Source organism: Leptodactylus fuscus, chromosome 3 (assembly GCF_031893055.1).
Source record: "Leptodactylus fuscus isolate aLepFus1 chromosome 3, aLepFus1.hap2, whole genome shotgun sequence".
Classification (NCBI taxonomy): domain Eukaryota; kingdom Metazoa; phylum Chordata; class Amphibia; order Anura; family Leptodactylidae; genus Leptodactylus; species Leptodactylus fuscus.
In genome coordinates this window covers 223,241,503-223,262,806 of record NC_134267.1, presented here as the reverse complement: position 1 = coordinate 223,262,806, position 21,304 = coordinate 223,241,503, and the positions used below count along the sequence as shown (strand labels likewise).

The 21,304-nt window shown below is 43.4% G+C and overlaps 1 protein-coding gene across 1 annotated transcript in view; it reads left to right on the top strand.

Annotated features, from left to right (window-relative positions):
• Positions 1–4,907: 4,907 nt before the first annotated feature.
• SPATS1 (spermatogenesis associated serine rich 1) overlaps positions 4,908–21,304 on the top strand; it is a 41,904-nt gene continuing 25,507 nt past the window's right edge. The window contains exon 1 of the mRNA XM_075269208.1: positions 4,908–4,988. Within this exon, the coding sequence (XP_075125309.1) occupies positions 4,955–4,988 (34 nt within the window). The 5' untranslated portion in view covers positions 4,908–4,954. The remainder of the gene's footprint in view (positions 4,989–21,304) is intronic.

Genomic DNA, 21,304 nt, shown 5'->3' with positions numbered 1-21,304 from the left:
CAAGTTTGTTTGTAGACAGTTCTTCTGTTTCTCAAACGTCTGAAACCTGGCTGACATTGAAAGGTTTTTTTAGATGTGGTCAGCCACGTTGTAACGTATGTAAATTTGCACATAAAAGTTCCTTATTTTCCAACTCAAGTGGATCACAACAGTTTCACATTAATAGCTTTTTGAATTGTGCTTCAAAATTTGTCATCTATATGATTACCTGCAAACTCTGTGATAAGCATTACGTGGGGTGTACCACTAGACCTCTTAAAGTCCGGATTGCTGAACACTTATATGGTATCCATAATAACAATTCCACTAAATCCATGGGAGCATCCCAACACTTTGTGTCTGTACACGCATGAGATACATCACATTTTATATTTAAAGCCATTTGTCATGTACCTAACTCAATTAGAGGGGGAGATCGGGCACGGAGATTAAGGATCAAGGAGGCAGAATGGATACTTAAATTAGACACTAGGTCTCCAAAAGGTCTAAATAAAAGACATGATTTATCTTACATCTACTAAATACTTACTGCGGGTTTTCCTGCTGGTCTTCTGTCTCCTTGGTTTTCGCTTTTTCTCCGTGTGTCACTTCTTCTCTGTCTTCTCCTTCATGTGGTTTCGGTATCTTTTCTTCTGTTTTTTCATTTATTCTTTTTTCATCTTGTTCTGGAGATGTTTCTGACTTATCTGTGCTTATTTTCTCTCATGTGTCGGAGATATGCATGGATCTGTGGTCTGCACATGCGTGGACATGGTGCCCTCCTCTTTCCTCTGTGCACAGGCGCAGAAGATATTATGGGTTTGTATTCGGCCATCTTAAGTAAGGGAGTCCTCTATAAATGAATATACAATAGCGCAAGCGCACTAGATTTAACTGGCCTACATTTGGCCTTTCTTGATAATGTTGCGCAGGCGCAATAATAATATTTTGTATCTTCCAATCTTTGTTAATATAGGAAGATATGGGTCTCCTATACCATATCATTGGATGCATATATATCTCCGATACTCTGGTCATCGTTCAGATTTATTATGTATAGAGGGTGAGTGTTCTTGATGCACTGAAATTATTGAATTTTATAGGAAAGTTTCCTATATACCATTCTTGCCTTCTCGAACTTACTGTGTCTTATCTAGACATATATAAAAAATATGAGATCAGATAAAGTGTTCTTCCTTTTTTATAGTGTGTTCCAAGAACCGGTAGTATATGGTATGTCTTTATTCACACTGTGTCTTCGAACATATTATTAAGCTCCTTGTGTTTTGGCACTTTGGGAGTTAATTGACCTGGTATCCAGGTTAATCCAATTTGCCACTCAGGGGGTTTGTGTGTTATAAGTATTGAGCCTCTAGTATGATACTCAGCTACGAATAAGGAAATACTTTCCGAAACGCGTTAGCTGTTCTTCTGTCCATCGAAGGAGTGTCACCTAGATGTTGTACATCATGCGATTTTAATGGAATTATGCCAATATAATGAAATATTTTTAAAGAAGTGGCTGGTTGCTGGATTTACTTCTAAAGGATTGTCTTGCCCAGGAGCGCCCCGGACCGAGGGGATCATTCCGTGCACCGCTGCTTACATACAGGAACGTGAGTGTTACCAAAGTCAACTTTCCTTTAATAGAACGGCATTTTTTTGGTAGTGGGCTGTATATTTTTTCCCTCCCTTTCCCCCGTGCTTTTCCTTGCTACTTTTTAGTTCTACCATTTTCGGGAAATTTTATTGCTTTTATCACTTTTTATTCAAATTTTTATCAGAATCAAAACAGTGAAAAAACGGCGGTTTGGCACTTTCGACTATTTTTCCCGCTACAGCTTTTACCGAACAGGAAAAATATTTTTATAGATTTCTAGAGCGGGCGATTTTGGACGCGGGGATAGCTAACATGTATATGTTTCACAGTTTTTAACTACTTTTATATGTGTTCTAGGGAAAAGGGGGTGATTTGAACTTTTAATACTTTTTATATTTTTTTGTACTTTTTTTTTTTTTTTTTTTTTTGCATTTATTAGCCCCCCTAGGGGTGTTGAAACCCAGGGAGTCTGATCACTAATGCAATGCATTACAATGCTAATGCATTGCAATGCATTGCAAAAAATCATCCTTTCTTTTGCAGGCTGCATAGACCAGCCTGCAAAAGAGAGGATTTGCAGACAAGCCTGGGAGCCTAATACAGGCTCCCGGCTGTCATGGCAACGGGACGTCAGCCCTGGAGCATGCTCCCGGAGCCGGCGATCCCGGGCAAAATGGCGGCGCCCATGCGCCGCCGGGAAAATGGCGCCTCTGGCGCCTTTGACCGCGGCGCCGGAGGGGTTAGTGCCTCCAATCGGTCCGGGTGGTCGCCATAGTTACAGACCCGACATGCGCCGTACTATTACGGCGCATGTCGGGAAGGGGTTAATGAGACAATGGTGCTTGGCATGCTGTTAAGTTGACTCTTATAAATATCTAGAAAACAAAGAGCCACACCAATATTATAAAGCTGAGCTTTCGTCTTTAGCCTGACAATGATCACCCGCTAGATGTTGTGTTTTTGTAGGATTCTTTCACAAGAGCCATTCACATGTCAGCTCAACAAACAAATTAGTAGACTTGTCGAACGTAGGCTCTGTGGCGCAATGGATAGCGCATTGGACTTGTAGAAAAGAATAGTGATTTAAAGGTTGTGGGTTCGAGTCCCAAAAGAGTTGAGTTTTGGACCAAACCTGAAGTACAATCTTTGTGTCCAATCTTAAAGGGAGTCTGTTCCGGAACCCTGCCCTGCAGATAGATAGGTTAACATCACCTGAATTCAAGGGTATTTCCCATTTGCGAATGATTGTTTCTCTTGCCAAGAAATCTCAGTGTTTTTTGCAAAATGCAAAGGAGCGCTTTGAAGCTACAGGGGCGTGGCCGCTAGGTAATAGCAGTGATTCGAAGGTTGTGGGTTGGAGTCCCTCCAGAGTCTAATTTTGGACCATTTCTGATAGTAAAGGTTGTTTATTCTCATGCCATTTTCCAAAGGCGCTAAGGACAGAATCGGGCTTCATAGCCAAGGTTTGAGAGCACTGGTCTGCGATATAAACCGCCCGTCCTGGGGCCTCACTGGTCAAAGAACATTAATGAGACAACGGTGCTTTGCATGCTAAGTTGACTCTTATAAATATCTAGAAAACAAGGAGCCACACCAATATTATAAAGCTGAGCTTTCATCTTTAGCCTGAAAATGATCATCCGCTAGATGTTACTATTTTGTAGAATTCTTTCACAAGAGCCATTCACATGTCAGCTCAGCAAACGACTTGGTAGATGCATTGGAAGTAGGCTCTGTGGCGCAATGGATAGCGCATTGGACTTCTAGAAGAGAATAGTGATTCAAAGGTTGTAGGGTCGAGTCCCACCAGAGTCGAGTTTTGGACCAAACCTGAAGTACAATCTTTGTGTCCAATCTTAAAGGGAGTTTGTTCCAGAACCCTGCCCTGCAGATAGATAGGTTAACATCACCTGAATTCAAGGGTATTTCCCACTTTTGAATGGTTGTTTATTTGCCAAGAAATCTCTGCGTTTTTTGCAAAATGCAAAGGAGCGCTTTGAAGCTACAAGGGCATGGATGGTAGGTAATAGCAGTGATTCGAAGGTTGTGGGTTGGAGTCCCTCCAGAGTCAAAATTTGGACCATTTCTGATAGTAAAGGTTGTATATTCTCAGGCCATTTTCCAAAGGTGCTAAGGACAGAATCGGGCTTCATAGCCAAGGTTTGAGTGCACTGGTCTGCGTTATAAACCGGAAATACTTGTGTTGAGGAAGGGGAAAAGGCGAAAAATAACATACAGCCCACAGTCAATGAACAATAAATTAGAGGTAGAAACTCACATCCTCCAAGATAGAAGTAATGATGCACGGATATGGCTCCTCGGTCCAGAACACTTGTAGACAAATACTTTAAAATGGGAATCCAGCACGCAAAAAACTTCTTAAAAATCCTTATTTATTAAAAATCTCACGTTAAAAACATGCACATATGAATCTATCAGTAGTGGTGACCCTCATAAGAGAGAAGAGCAGCCAAACTGACGCGTTTCGGAAACTGGTTCCTTATTCGTAGCTACGACTAGGGAACCAGTTTCCGAAACGCGTTAGTTTGGATGCTTTTCTCTCTTATGAGGGTCACCACTATTGATAGATTCATATGTGCATGTTTTTAACGTGAGATTTTTAATAAATAAGGATTTTTAAGAAGTTTTTTGCGTGCTGGATTCCCATTTCGAAGTATTTGCGGTATAAACTGCCCGTCCTGGGGCCTCCCTGGTCAAAGAACATTAATGAGATAACGGTGCTTTGCATGCTGTTAAGTTGACTCTTATGAATATCTAGGAAACAAGGAGCCACACCAATGTTATAAAGCTGAGCTTTCATCTTTAGCCTGAAAATGATCACCCGCTAGATGTTGTGTTTTTGTAGGATTCTTTCACAAGAGTCATTCACATGTCAGCTCAACAAACGACTTGTTAGGTTCATTGAAAGTAGGCTCTGTGGCGCAATGGATAGCGCATTAGACTTCTTGAAGAGAGTTGTGAGTCAAAGGTTGTGGGTTCAAATCCCACCAGAGTTGAGTTTTGGACCAAACCTGAAGTACAATCTTTGTGTCCTATTTGAAATGGAGTCTGTTCTAAACAGATAGAAAGGTAGAAGAAAATTTTGATACGAGAGAGAGAGAGAGAGAGAGAAAGACGTATTTGAGATACAGCTAAGCTAGGACATTAGTAGACATTCTACAGTCTTTGCTGGTGATGTTTGTTCTGCGGTCTCCTTGGAGATTTCATTGTTCTAAGTGGTGCAATTGTTGTCTGCACTGAATAGCGAGACTGTTTACCTAATCATGGTGCTGACCCTGCCAGGAATGTGGCCAGGAGCATGGGGAGGAAAGAACTATAGTATACTGTATATACACTGCTGAGTCAGGAGGTATCATGCTGGATCTTCAGGAACCCATTCCTCACAAAGGTGATTGCAACTTTTTGTAAAATATTATGCTATAGGAGGGTAGTGTCATCTAATTGTATTTTTATGTATTTCAGACAATAGCATTTTGTCTGGTATATTACTTGACAGGGTGTGGAAATTAGGAGTTATGGCTAAGAAATGAGTGAATACCATACTAGTATCATAATCTATGTGTTTTTCCTTGTGATGACTAGTTCACCTTTGATCATGTATTTCAAATTTTCTGATGAGATGGATTGAATGGATAGATAGATAGATAGATAGATAATAGATAGATAGATATGAGATAGATAGATAGATAGATAGATGATAGATAGATAGATAGATAGATAGATAGATAGATAGATAGATAGATAGATATGAGATAGATAGACAGACAGACAGACAGACAGACAGACAGACAGACAGATAGATAGATAGATAGATAGATATGAGATAGATAGATAGACAGACAGACAGACAGATAGATAGATAGATAGATAGGAAATAGATATATATAGCGAGATAGATAGATATTATTAAATAGATGATAAATAGATAGATAGAATGATGATAGATGGATAGATAGATAGATAGATAGATAGATAGATAGATAGATAGGAGATAGATAGATAGATAGATAGATAGATAGGAGATAGATAGATAGATAGATAGATAGATAGGAGATAGATAGATAGATAGATAGATAGATAGATAGATAGATAGATAGGAGATAGATAGATAGATGATAGATAGATAGATAGATAGATAGATAGATAGATAGATAGATAGATAGGAGATAGATAGATAGATAGATAGATAGATAGATAGATAGATATGCTGTAGATAGAATTGAGATAGAAGGCTAGATAGCAGAGATGAACGAACATTGAAATATTCAATATTTGTAATTCGTTTTGAATAGCCCCTCAATATTCGACTATTCGAACGAATATCGAACCCCATTATAGTCTATTGGGAAAAAAAACGTTAGTTTCAGGGGAAACCACTTTTCGACTCAGGAGGGTCACCAAGTCCACTATGACACCCCAGGAAATGATGTCAACACCCTGGAATGGAACTGGGAGAGCGGGGGAAGCATGCAAGTCACTGTTTTACCCCACTATCAAAGTCTATCAACTACACACTTTCCACACTCTATGAAAGTGGAAAAATACCTGGAAACCTTCTTTCCTCCCCTGTTGTATGGACAGAAACCCAAATCTTACGCTAAAGAAACATTAACAGGCACCCCTTTAAATCACGTTACCCATGACAACCACAGATGGAATAGGCAATGGGAAATCCATCAGTGTGTGTGTGTGCATGATGTGCTGACACTTTCAAAAATTCAGTTTTCCGGCCCTTCCAAATTAAGTTACAGGCCCATTAGCTGAGCTACCAGCAGAGATTGAGGCCCTTCAGGTGACTTCAGCCTTGAACCAGCAGAGTTTTAGGCCCTTTGGGTGAGTTGCACCTTGCACCAGCAGTGTTAGCCCTTTTAAAATTGTTAGCTCCTAAAATGGTGGTTCCAGAACCATCACTCTCATTGTGTTGGATTGATGTAGTGGATTGGACTGAGGACCCAGACACTGACCTTCATTGTGATTGTGAATTTGATAACATTTTGGCATCAAGTCCTGGGGGTAACTTTTATTTAGAGGACCGCAAAGGGGGAGAATTGGCTGCAACCACTACTAGCGGTAATGGTCCTCTAATATGGGACTCTACATTACCTCTACAAGGTTCTGATCAGGTGTTAATAGTCCAAACAACGTGCTCCAGTACTTTACATGTAGATCAGAAACCACTTTCCCTTCCAACACCAGATTTAACCAAGCTTCACCATCATCCTGCTGAGATGGAGCCACTAAAGGAAACCTTTCCTTCAAAGGCATGTTCTTGAGCTGTGACTGAGCCAGAATCCGTTAGAACTGAACAAAATTCACCAACAGTGTTTTTGGCCCTTAGGGTGAGTTGAGGCTTGCACCAGCAGTGTTTTTGGCCCTTAGGGTGAGTTGAGCCTTGCACCAGCACGTGTCCTATAACATCAGGGGGTCCTAAGTTCTGTGCTTAGCACAAAGTTCCACTTGACCACCGATGCTTGGACAAGTGCATGTGGTCAGGGACGCTACATCTCAATCCCGGCACACTGGCTGAATGTAGTTGAGGCTGGGACCGGGTCGCAAACTGTGGCGGCCTGCCTTGTCTCCCCGCCTAATATTCCTGGCAGGAGTGCTGAAACACCACCCTCTGCCTAATCCTCCGCCGCCACCGTTAAATCGACCCCAGCTACGAGCTGGAAACGCTGCAACATTGGCGTGGGGAGATGTCAGAAGGCCGTGCTGAAGCTCATCAGCTTGGGGGACAGACAGCACTCTGCCTCCGAGGTCAGGGATGCCATCCTGGATGAAACGGCAATGTGGTTTTCGCCGCTACACCTGGGCCCAGGCATTTTTTTATGCGTGATAATGGCTGGAACCTGGTAGCTGCTCTGGAGCTTGCCAGTCTCCAACACAATCCATGCCTTGCCCACATTTTAAACTTATTGGTGCAACGGTTTTTAAAAATGTACCACAAATTACACGAGCTACTGGTGAAAGTGCGGCGCTTGTGCGCCCACTTTGGCAAGTCTACAGTAGCTGCTGCTAGCCTCAATACACTTCAGCAACGCCTACATCTGCCTGAAGCACTGGCTGTTGTGCGAGGTTACCACACGCTGAAACCCTAGATACCATATGTTGAGCAGGGTGTGTGAGCAGCAGAGACCTTTGATGGAGTTCCATCTCCAAAACCCAAGGGTTCATCAAAGTCAGCTCCCTCAATTTCTGCACCATGAGTACTTATGTGAAATCCTATCCCATCCTTTCCACTGAACACTTTACAAACTCACTAGAACCTCTATGAAAGTGGATAAATAATTGGAAACGTTCTTTCTTCTACATTAATATGGACAGAAACATAACTTTAAACCGAAAGAAACATTAGCATGTGCTCATCACAATTCCTGATATGACAGCTACGTTAAGTAGTGTGCAGGGTACAACGCAGACCAGGCCCGAGCACCAGGAACAGGTGTTACAATGGCTAGCAGATAATGCTTCTAGATGCTTTCCACCAGCCATTCAGCTACTACCTGTAGTCGTGTTTATACCCAAGAGCTTGCCCCTACTTCCTCCTAACATGCCCAATCTTCCCAACAGAGTCATCCCACCCATGCCCCCTCCTAGGATCTCATTTCGGTTCCTTTTACTGTCTCTCCCTCTGTTGAACCACTTCCTGAATCCCAGGAGCTACCAGACGACTTTGTGTGTCCTGATGCCCAAATACTGGAGCATCCGCCATTTCCTGCCAATTTTGTGGTTGTGGACCTGCAAGCGGCATTTCTCTGCCTCAGTGATGATGACGAGACACAGTTGTCATCAGGTAAAGCTGTGGTTATGTGCGGTTTGCAGTAAGAGGGAGTGAGCAATTGGAAGAGAAGTTGGTGGATGACGAGGCCACCAACCCGACATGGACAGGGGTGATGTCTAGTGTGGAAAGCAGTGTAGATGTGGAGGCAAGCTAAGCAGGAAAAAAGGTGGCTAGAGGCATGCACAGGGGTTATGTCTAGGGGGAAAGCAGTGTAGATGTGGAGGCAAGCGCAGCTGCAAAAAAGGTGGCTAGAGGCAGAGGCATAGACCGGGGTGATGTCTAGGGGGGAAAGCAGTGTAGATGTGGAGGCAAGCGCAGCAGCAAAAAAGGTGGCTAGAGGCAGAGGCATGTCCAGAGGCACAGGACAGCTGCTTCACAGAAGCCAGGCCAGAGGCAGCAAGGCCAAAGATTTTCAGTGTACTAGTCATTCGCCCAAAACTCGCTCAAGTTGTTAACCTCCCTCGATGGTGTATGGCACCCCCTCGCCAAACTACTGCCATTGAGGGTATGCGAGGGGGTGCAAGTACTTAGCCTTGAGAGCTGTCAAATGTGCAGTATATATGTGTAAAGGGATTTCATTTAGTTTATTGTAGGACGTGCTCTGTGCCTGGCGTTATTATGTAAGGCTGTGTTACATAGAATGACTTGTAGGATCAGTTAATTTTGTAAGCCGATTTAGAGCAGTGCACCTGTATAATTTTGACACATCAGGCCAGGGTCCGATGGCAATATAAGCTAGCCATAAAGTGCTTGAATTTATACCTTATGTTAAATAATGGACAAAAAAATTGCAAAAATAAGGGATCAGCAGTTTTGACCCTTTGCACTGTACACTATATAGAGAACGTGGAGAGTGGTGTAACTGTACTTGGACTGATTGTCACGTAGGGAGCATGACCAAGATAGCCACGTGTTTTACACAACCAGGAAAGCTGGATTCAGCGTATATATACTATACACAGATTTTCTGTATACCACTTAGGTGTTTGGGGGTACACACCATGGAAAGCTGGATTGAGCGTATATAGCCTGATAAGTGCTGTGTATCCCACTTAGGATTTGTGGGGTAGACACTGTTAAAAACTGGATTGAGCGTATATAGCCTAACAAGTGCTGTGTATCCCAGTTTGGCATTTGGGGGGGACACACCGTGCAAAGATGTATTGAGCATATATCGACTCCTCTCTCTGCAGTATAGTTCTGCAACGATCTGTTGTTCTTCAGTTTTTTCCTGCCTAGCTGAAGCTAATCCCTATCTAGCCCTCAGCAGATCTCTGTCCCTATGTCTCCAAGCCACAAAATGAGACGAAGATGGCGCCGACTATTCTTATAAATCCGAGGTCACCTGATATCGGCAGCCAATGGGTTTTTCAATTTTTTTTTCAATGCCTACGTTGTCGTATTTCCTATCCCACCTCCCCTGCAGTTATTGGTGTAAAAAACACGCCAGGGAAGGTGGGAGGGGGATACGAATTTTTACTGCGTTTGCCACGTGTTATTCGATTGGAATCGAATATATCGAACAGCACACATACACATTAGGTCTCCCTGTGTCTGACAGTGCCGGTCTACTGAATATAGGGTATGTGCAGTGCTCCTGTTCCATCAGGAAGGGGTTAATAGGAGCACTGCAGATCCCCTATATTCAGCCAGGCTGAATTCCAAGTGGGGGGGGGGGGGAAACTCAGTCCTCAAACTCAGGGAAGGGGCAGACAGACAAGCAAAACACCCCCTCCCCTTCCCCAGCAACTACTGCACCCAAAAACTCCCACCATTTTAATTTTTGAAATTTTCCAGTAGCTGCTGCATTCCCCCCCCCCCCCCCACACACACACACCCCTCGACTTATACTCGAGTCAATAAGTTTTCCCATTTTTTTTGTGGTAAAATTATGGGGGGGTCGGCTTATACTCGGGTCAGCTTATACTCAAGTATATACAGTAACTGGTAAAATATTTTAACAGTATGTATTTTCATACCTGGGATAATGCAGCTGAAAATAGAAAGAAAAAACATTCTCTGCATTTTAAGTTTTTTACTAAATATACGCAAATTGTATCAGTCTTCTTTTACCTTCTAGATAAAGCATGAATATGTCCAGAAAAAATAAGGTCAGAATTACTAGATAAAGATTATTACAAAGTATACCACGGATGGTGATCAAATGTTTAACCCCTTCCCCACATCCGACGTACTATTATTGTCACAGTTGTGTCAATGCCCAAGCACCTCTATGGGAATGGGGTAGGAAAACTCTCCCTGGCGCTACGACGGCTGACTAGGCCCTGCCTGAGAGTGTTGGTCAGCTGTACCCAAGCTAAGTTTGGCCCCGACAACTTCTGGCTCGCTAAACGCGAAGACCTAACAGACAGGTGGGGAGAGAACTGAAAGAGGCTAGGGACTGGGATACTAAAGGCGGTGACCACTAAGGAAAGAATAGGTGTAGCTTCAAACAGAAACAACCAGGGACGTGCTGGAGAACTAACAGGCGCAGCACAACCACTAAACACACAACAGGAAATCAGGAGAGGAGTGAGGAAAGGGTATCACAGGACAGGGGTAAAATAAACCTGAAGCCCTAAACAAAATCTCACTAGTACCAAACAGTGACAGGCAACCAGAAAATGCAGGACAGGGGTTGAGTAGAAATATTGAGGGATAAACAGACTCTCACACAAAACAAAACTCACTCCACTTCCAAATCAGCTCCTGAGACCGTGCAACTTCCACAAAACACTCCTCTTTTACAGATCCCGGAAAGACCTGATAGGTTGATGACAATATCAAACACCTGAAGCTCACATCTACTGGGACACCAAGCCAGCTCAAGTATACACTGAGGCAGATACCCGACCCTTGACTCCACAGCCCAGTGGCAAAGAGAACAAGCAGCGAGCCACAGGACACCATGTCAAATCCCCAGAGAACATACAACCATTTTACAAACAACTCAGGTCCTGACAATTATGTCTTTATTAGGGGTTTAAAGATGGTGGCCTTGTAGGCCAGCTCCCATGCAGTGAGCTCACAGGATCCGAAATGTTCCAGTGGCAGCATGGAGCCTTATGTTGGCTCCCAGGATTGTCATAGGAATAGTACTATTGAGGCTAGTCTATGACCATCATCAATAGTAGTCTAGTGAATCTCCCATAGACTGCAATACAGTTGTATTGCAGTCTACGGGACTTGCATTCAAAGAAATGTAGGTTCAAACCCCCTAGATGTGCTAATAAATTAGAAAAAAAATATAAAAGTTCAAACCCCCCCTAGAATACATATAAAACTAAAAAAAATACTATAAAACACATAGACATTAGGTATCCCTGTGTCTGATAACGCCCGGTTTACAAACATAAAAATATTTTTCATATACAGAGATAGATAGATAGATAGATAGATATAGAAAGAAAGACAGATAGATGATAGATAGATAGATAGATAGATAGGTGGTATCCCAAGGGATGCAGGTGTTATAGTAGGACCTAATGGGGGTAGTAGTCCCTCTGATAGCTGAGCTGTTGTAATGGTCACGGTAGCTGTAGTGGTGGTCCTGACTGTGGGGCACCTCTCATAGGACACACAGGAAGTCAATTTTCAAAAGAAGGATAGCAAAAGACACAGTCCTTTGTTAACCAAGAGTTTCTTTACTGAGGACTCTGATATAGTGCAGCAATACCTCACAGTGATACAGTCTCATGTACAATACAGCAGTGTGCGTGTGAGGAGGATTCCCTTGTACACTGACAGGTAATGGCTGATGCTGACACAACTCACCTCAGATTTGGTTGTTTAGAGTATTGAGGAGACACAGTCCAGGTTATAGATACAGAAGAGGGGTCTTCACCGGTTGGCTCCCGGCGGGTGACTAATTTGGGGTATATGTAGTTACTCACGGTTACTGGGCTGCGGTATCCGATAGCCGGACGCAGACCTAATACACGTGGCCTGGAAACCACGGAGCACTGGACATGAGCGGAGGCCTTCTTTAGGTCCAGGAATGCAGAAAGGCTCCTTTCTAGCTGCTCCTTTCTGTCAGGTTCTCTCCTTCTTGGAGGCAGTAGCAGTATGGCTGTTATCCCCTCTGTATGGACTGGTGAATGGTCCTAGGAGACTCTGTATCTTACATGGCCTGTGAGATTCACCATGTAGCTCCTAGGTTTGGCAGGAGGAATCTGAAAATCCTGCCTGGAGTTGGAGTAGCAGCAGGTGCTGTTACCTCACACACTACACTCTCCACAACATGGCTGCTCTGCTTTCCTTTCCCCTTCTAAGAGGAAGGCGGGGCTAAAGTCTCCACCCACAGCTTGCTAGAAAGTTCTGCTCGTGCTGTGTATGGAGTGATTGGGATCCTATATCACATGCACCTACATAGAGTGACACATAGGTGGCAGCAGAATAGTACATGGCAATAAACACAATGTATGCACACAGGAAATATAGATAGATAGTGATACTCAGTATTAGTACATTGTGAGAGACATGACATTACATAGCATACAACTATTATAATGGAAAGAAGGAGTGTATTTGGACACTACAAATCTCCCCCTCTTTAGGCAAGCCGCCCTCGGCGCCTCTCAGTTGAAGGAAGGTTCCTGACACAACAGAAGGAGAGGAAGCACAAGGAGCTTGGGGGTCACTTAGAGAATACTGCTGTAGTAAGAGAGTCTCTTAGGCATTAATGTCATAACGTCCATAAGAATAGCACTTCTGTTAGTCCATAGGATATAGGGTAGCAAATAAAGTCCCCAAATGCTCTCTGGCACTATATATCACTAAGTGTCCATGGGTAGGAAGAGTCTCTCTGAGGGAAGACATAGTTTATGTGCACTAACAACTTGGGTCATAGCTTGAAGCTAGGCACAATTGCTTAAACGTTACATAAAAACAACAGCTTGGCTTTAGGGCCAGGTACTTTGGTATAAATAATTGCATGTAACATAGCAACAGGTAAAAATACCAAATAAATTTGGTATTTTAACCAAAAAGTACAAGTAAATATATCTGACCAAATTCAAAATACTTGTAAACATGACATAACTTTTTACAAGTTAGTATACACAACTAAATATAGGGCAAAAAATTGGCAAAGCAATATAAATAGAACACTATGCTAAAAAAGCGCACTGCCACAGAAAATGTTTAACAAAAAGTATATAAAGCTTTATTTAAATACATTTTAAAACATATATAAGACAGAAATAATGAATGGGGTGATACAACCAAACAGAACAATGAAGGCCCAAGATGGAATACTAATGGTTGATGATGAATAAATGACACTTACATTACATATATATAAGGATATGTGAAACATCCATGGTTTCTAAAGTGCATATATAACATATAGTTTTTTAAAGTGCAAATATTCTGTGAAATAACATGATACCAAGTGGTAAATTACCTATGGGTGGACCTTCATGTAGTGAACGCGCCCCGACGCGCGTTTCGCCACTACCGTGGCTTCGTCAGGGGGAAAAAAAAATCATCTTTTTTTCCCCCTGACGAAGCCACGGTATTGGCGAAACGCGCGTCGGGGCGCGTTCACTACATGAAGGTCCACCCATAGGTAATTTACCACTTGGTATCATGTTATTTCACAGAATATTTGCACTTTAAAAAACTATATGTTATATATGCACTTTAGAAACCATGGATGTTTCACATATCCTTATATATATGTAATGTAAGTGTCATTTATTCATCATCAACCATTAGTATTCCATCTTGGGCCTTCATTGTTCTGTTTGGTTGTATCACCCCATTCATTATTTCTGTCTTATATATGTTTTAAAATGTATTTAAATAAAGCTTTATATACTTTTTGTTAAACATTTACTGTGGCAGTGCGCTTTTTTAGCATAGTGTTCTTTTTACAAGTTAGGTTGAGGCCTATGTAGCCTACAGTAGTTAATGGAATGACACGGCTTAGTCTTTGTACCGAGCAGGCGGTATGCCTTTGGTACTACGCTCTGACCTCCTCACTGAGGTGGTTTCAGGCTCAGCGGATGATTCAGCGTCTCTGAATTCTGCTGGTGGTTCAACGATTTCTTCAACAAGAGTGGGGTCATTTCTGTTATATCCAGGTAGGATGATATGAGGAACCCAGATGAGGTCCTGAGGTCCTGGAAGCACTCTTGGTGAAACAGGTGTAGAACTTTCTTCAAAAGAAGGTACTTCAAGAGGTTGAAACTCTAGCTGTTCTGACGACAGTGGATTTTCTTTTAGACAAGGCTTCAGACGATTTCTGTGAATAATCTGTGGTCCTCTTCCTTCTTTAGTAATCTCATAAACGTCTGATTCTGGGAATGGGATAGCGGTAATTGTATATGGTTCAACTTCCCATTTGGTATCCAATTTTCCTGTTCGGTGATTGTTTTTGAGCCAAACTCTATCACCTGTTTGGAGCGGTTTTGCATGAGCATATTGGTTATAGTCGTCCTGTTGTCTTTGATGGACAGCTTTCATGCGGAGGTCCACAATTTCTTTGGCATCAGTCATGCGTCTCTGATGTTCATGTACCCAATTTTCTTGAGGCAAAGGATTGATGGTATCTGGTACTTGCACACCTAAAGCCAGATCTGATGGCAGTTGACCTTGACGACAAAACATCAGGTAGAACGGTGTGTAACCTGTAGAACAATGTACAGTGTTATTGTATGTATACATCAACTCTTTCAGCAGTTCAGGCCATTCATTCTTCCGATTCAAGGAAGCTGTTTGCAGCATATTAATGATGATCTGATTGATCCTCTCGCATAGTCCATTTCCCTGAGGATGGTAGGCAGTTGTCCGCAATTTTCTGCAGTCATGATACTTGCAAAGTTCCTGAAATAATTGAGACTCAAAGGCAGATCCTCTGTCTGTGAGAAGTTGGTTGGGACAACCATAATGATAAATGAATTCGGACCAAAAGACTTTGGCAGCTGTTTTGGCTGAGAGGTCCTTTACTGGCACTGCTATAGCAAATTTGGAATAATGATCCACAATGGTAAGTGTGTATATATGACCAGAACGAGTTGGGGCCAATTTCACATGGTCCATGGCAACAATATCTCCTGGCTTGTGAGACTTGATTGGGTGAAGTGGAGCTTTTTGCTCACGACGTCCATCTCTGTTTAGATCACAAGCTGGGCACTCTCGACACCAATTTTCAATGTCCCCTCGCATACCGATCCAGTAAAATCTTCATCGGATAGTAGCCTCAGTTTTCTGTAGTCCAAAATGACCTGAGCGATCATGGTAGGCTTCAAGGACCATCCTAGCATCTCTTCTTGGGATGAGAATTTGGTGGAGTCGATCTCCGGTAATGGGGTCTAAAGTATTCCTTAGTATAAGACCCTTTTGAATAAACAGGCACTCGCGTTGCCTCCATAAGCGAACGAGTTCTGGATCAGCACAACTTCTCCGAAAGCGTGTTGGAACTCTTCTACTCTCAAGGTAATCTTGTATTTCACCAAGTACGCGACTCTCCTCTTGGAGGGATTTCAACACAGAAGATTCTTGCAGTGGGTCAGATGGAGGACTTGAGGAAGGCTTTTCACCCTCAGTTGAAGCAGTCATGTTATTCTGCTCGGCAAACCTGGAGTAAAAGGGTGGCATTTCCACTTCTTCCCACTCGTCATCTTGAGGTGGTTCTTCTGAAGCAGGTAATCTTGACAATGCGTCAGCATTGACGTTTGACTTGCCACTTCGGTATTTAACTGTAAACTTATAATTAGTGAGTCTTGATGCCCATCTTTGTTCAATAGCTCCTAGCCTCGCGGTATTCAGGTGTGCTAGGGGGTTATTGTCTGTGAAGACAGTAAAAGGTGTAGCGGCCAGATAGTCCTTGTATTTCTCAGTTACAGCCCAGACAAGAGCAAGGAGTTCTAGCTTAAAGGAGCTGTAGTTCTTGTCATTCTTCTCCGCTCCTCTGAGGCTTCTACTGGCATAGGCTATCACACGCTCTGCATTTCCCTGTACTTGTGATAGTACAGCTCCAAGACCTTGGTGACTTGCATCTGTATATAGCTTGAATGGCTGGCTATAATCTGGGTAACTCAGAATAGGTGGTTGGGTAAGCAAGCTTTTCAAGGTTTGAAATGCATTCTCTTGACGTTCCCTCCAGTCAACAGAAAGCTTGCGGTTGTACTGCTCCTTGGGACATCCTCGCAACAATTCGGTCAGCGGTTCAGCAACTTGAGCGAAGTGAGGTATGAAGCGGCGGTAGTAGCCCGCAAATCCGAGAAAGCTTCTCACTTCCTTTATGGTGGTTGGCCTTGGCCAATTCCGTACCACAACAATCTTCTCCGGATCAGGTTGTACACCTTCTGCACTGACCACATGTCCGAGGTATTTCACTTGCGGCTTGAGCAGGTGACACTTGGAGGGCTTGATCTTTAAACCATGCTTAATGAGAACTTCAAAGACTTCAGATAGGTGGCAGAGGTGCTCTTGATATGTCCTGGAGTAAATGATGATATAATCTAGGTACAGGAGCACACTCTGGAAGTTCATGTGGCCCAAGCATCTCTCCATCAGCCGTTGGAAAGTGGCAGGGGCATTGCAGAGCCCAAAAGGCATACTATTAAATTCGAAGAGCCCCATAGGGGTGGTAAAGGCAGTTTTCTCCCGATCTTCAGGGGCCATAGGTACCTGCCAGTACCCACTGGTTAAGTCCAAGGTAGAGAAATAGACGGCAGAATCTAAGGCAGTCAGGGATTCCTCAATGCGTGGCAGAGGATACGCATCCTTATGGGTAATGCTATTAAGCTTTCTGTAGTCCACACAAAAACGGATGGAGCCGTCCTTCTTTTTAACCAGGACCAGGGGTGCAGCCCATGGGCTTTGACTCTCCTGGATAACCTCAGAATCTTTCATGTCTTTAAGGAGCTTCTTCACAGGCTGGTACATTGCAGGAGGTATGGGTCTATGTCGCTCTTTAATTGGAGGGTGGTCACCTGTGAGAATTGTATGCTGGATCAGAGTGGTCTTGCCAAAGTCCAGAGGATGCTTACTAAACGCTTGATGGTACCTCTTGACGGTGTTCAGGACTCCATTGATTTGCTCTACGGGAGTATTGGCATCTCCCACATTAAGTTCAGTCCACCAAGGCTGCTTAGAGGTTTTCCTTTTCTCCTGGGCGGCTTGAGTACTTTGCCGACGAGCAGTTGCCTCTGCAGTGAGGATATCTTCAGGGGAAAGCTGGAGCAATTGAGCAACAGGGTGGAATTTGTGAAGTTCAACAGGAGCGTCACCAAGGTTGATCAGGCGTACAGGCACTCTGCCATTGGAGACCGTCACAATGCTATGGGCAGCTCTTACTAATGGGTGTCCATCCAGTACAATGGGTTCAACGATGGCCTGGTAGTCTTGATTCTCCACACCAGGGCGAGTTTGACACCAGAGCATAGTTTCAGTTCCAGGCTTTAAGATGACTGGTCGGGCATCTCTGATGCGAATGCGGCCAATTTCACCTCTGCTGTTTGCGAACTTTTGCTGAGCAGTAAGCACTCGGATGGCGCGCTGGATGACCCTCTGTTCTGTGGCTGGAGCTGTGGGAAGAGAAATTTGCAAAGCATCTAGCACTTCAGCAAAACAATTTCTTAAGACATTCATGCCTAGCACCACAGCAGCAAAACCTGGATCATCAACATTTGTTACAATGACACCCTGATGAGAAAATTTATGTTCACCAATCTGAATAGTGGGCTCCCAGTATCCTTGATGGGATATGGGCTGACCGTTACTAGCAATAACATTCAACCAAGTATCTGGAGGATTAATTAAGTCACATAAGTCCCAATGTTTAAGATAAGCACGTTTTTGTAAGGTTGTTACCTGAGAACCAGTGTCCACAAGAGCTTCAAATGGGACACCATTAAGCCAAATAGTTATGTGTGGGCAGGGTGAGATGTACCGTGACACACACATTGATGACTTGTTTGGACCTGCTTCTTTTCCTCCCGAGGGGCGGTCCTCTGCCTCGGGGGTAGCCTGTTTAACTGGTAGCACTGGGCCTTGGTATGTCCATATTTACGGCAGTGCTGGCAAATGGGTCTCTCTCTGCGGGCTGTTCTCTCTGGAGGCGGCCTTCCAGGACCTGGACAGTTATGACCAGGTTCAGGTGGGAGGTTGCTGCTCAGTGATGGTTTACAGGGCATTGATGACTGGGTAGCCAGATCCTTTAGCTGTTGACACACTTGTTCTAAGCTTCGGGTTAGGCTGTCAACTCGATTCTCCAGTCTGGTCACTGCATCTGGGGTAGAAACTTGAGCTGCTTGGGAGATCTGTGGGGCCCCTAGGGATGGCATCACAGGCATTAAAGAAGTATCACCGGCAGGTTCAGGAAGGAGGCTACAGGGGTAAGTGCCCACTAGTGATTGAGTTGTCCCCAGGACTTGGATAGCTAGGGCCTTGAAGTCTGGAAATGTGATGCTAGGATGCTGGGCTGCAAGCATGCGGAGCTGTGTCTGTAGCAGTTGGGACCCTGCACCCTCTATAAAACGTTCACATAAGATTTTATCAGCCTCTGCAGCATCATGTGGGTCCACTTGCAGCACAGCCTTAAAAGACTCTTGGAGACTTAAGGCAAAGTCCCTGAGGTTCTCACCTGGCTTTTGTCGCCTTGAGAAGAACCTCATCTTTACTTCGGTGATGGACTGGGGTTCGAATTCGGTTTGTAACTTGTCTAGAATCTGGTTAACAGTCTTTTTGTCACACAGGGGCCAAGACTGGGCTTACCTGGCAGCAATACCCTCAAGCTGGCCCAGCAGCAATTGTACCTGCTGTTCTGGAGAAAGAGGATAAAACGTGAATAAAGCTGTCATTTTTTCCTTAAAGTCTCTGAGAGTGTGTGGTTCCCCTTTGTAGCGTGGTAACCATGGTGAACCAAGGTAAAATGGCATACTTAAGGGCATGGTGCAGGCCGCAGGTGATAAAATAGCACTGGCAGCAGACTGGTCACTGTTGATAGGGTCAGACATGTTGTTGAGCAATACTTTGAAGATAAGTGACACTGTCCCTTTAAGAAAAGCTTGAATGCCAATAAAGAAGTTACTGTCTCTTTAAGAACTGGAATGCAGCAAGTAATAGCTCAGTCTCTGATAACTGCACACCTAACAGAAGTGCTCCCCCTCTTTATGATGAGCACCCCACAGTAGCTTATGCACACTCTGCAGATGGGGGACTGGAAAAGAGGTTTGGCAGCAGCTGCAGGAAATAAACTCAGTTCAATCCAGATAATACAGGCAAATAAGAAGTTAATGGCACTTGCCTACATATAAGGCACACTGAGGTGCATCCTGTTCGTGACTAGAGATGAGCGAACAGTGTTCTATCGAACTCATGTTCGATCGGATATTAGGCTGTTCGGCATGTTCGAATCGAATCGAACACCGCGTGGTAAAGTGCGCCATTACTCGATTCCCCTCCCACCTTCCCTGGCGCCTTTTTTGCTCCAATAACAGCGCAGGGTAGGTGGGACAGGAAATACGACACCGGTGACGTTGAAAAAAGTAGGCAAAACCCATTGGCTGCCGAAAACATGTGACCTCTAATTTAAAAGAACAGCGCCGCCCAGGTTCGCGTCATTCTGAGCTTGCAATTCACCGGGGATGTAGGTTTCCATCCATTTAGCTAGGGCTTAGATTCTGGGTAGGCAGGGACAGGCTAGGATAGGAAGGAGAAGACAACCAACAGCTCTTGTAAGAGCTAAATTCCAGGGAGAAGCTTGTTAGTGTAACGTGGCACTGACGGGCTCAATCGCCGCAACCCAGCTTTCCCAGGATCCTGAATGGAATACACTGACATATAGTGCCAGTTTCTGACTGGGAATTCAAAGAATATATTGGGGTTACAAATACCCTCATTTCTTGCTACTGCTATATAGTGCCTTTGTCTGACTGGGAATTCAAAGAATATATTGGGGTTACAAATACCCTCATTTCTTGCTACTGCTATATAGTGCCTTTGTCTGACTGGGAATTCCAATAATATATTGGGTTTACAAATACCCTCATTTCTTGCTACTGCTATATAGTGCCATTGTCTGACTGGGAATTCCAATAATATATTGGGTTTACAAATACCCTCATTTCTTGCTACTGCTATATAGTGCCATTGTCTGACTGGGAATTCCAATAATATATTGGGTTTACAAATACCCTCATTTCTTGCTACTGCTATATAGTGCCATTGTCTGACTGGGAATTCCAATAATATATTGGGTTTACAAATACCCTCATTTCTTGCTACTGCTATATAGTGCCATTGTCTGACTGGGAATTCCAATAATATATTGGGTTTACAAATACCCTCATTTCTTGCTACTGCTATATAGTGCCTTTGTCTGACTGGGAATTCAAAGAATATATTGGGGTTACAAATACCCTCATTTCTTGCTACTGCTAAATAGTGCCTTTGTCTGAATGGGAATTCCAATAATATATTGGGTTTACAAATACCCTCATTTCTTGCTACTGCCATATAGTGCCTTTGTCTGACTGGGAATTCCAATAATATATTGGGTTTACAAATACCCTCATTTCTTGCTACTGCTATATAGTGCCATTGTCTGACTGGGAATTCCAATAATATATTGGGTTTACAAATACCCTCATTTCTTGCTACTGCTATATAGTGCCATTGTCTGACTGGGAATTCCAATAATATATTGGGTTTACAAATACCCTCATTTCTTGCTACTGCTATATAGTGCCTTTGTCTGACTGGGAATTCAAAGAATATATTGGGGTTACAAATACCCTCATTTCTTGCTACTGCTATATAGTGCCTTTGTCTGAATGGGAATTCCAATAATATATTGGGTTTACAAATACCCTCATTTCTTGCTACTGCCATATAGTGCCTTTGTCTGACTGGGAATTCCAATAATATATTGGGTTTACAAATACCCTCATTTCTTGCTACTGCTATATAGT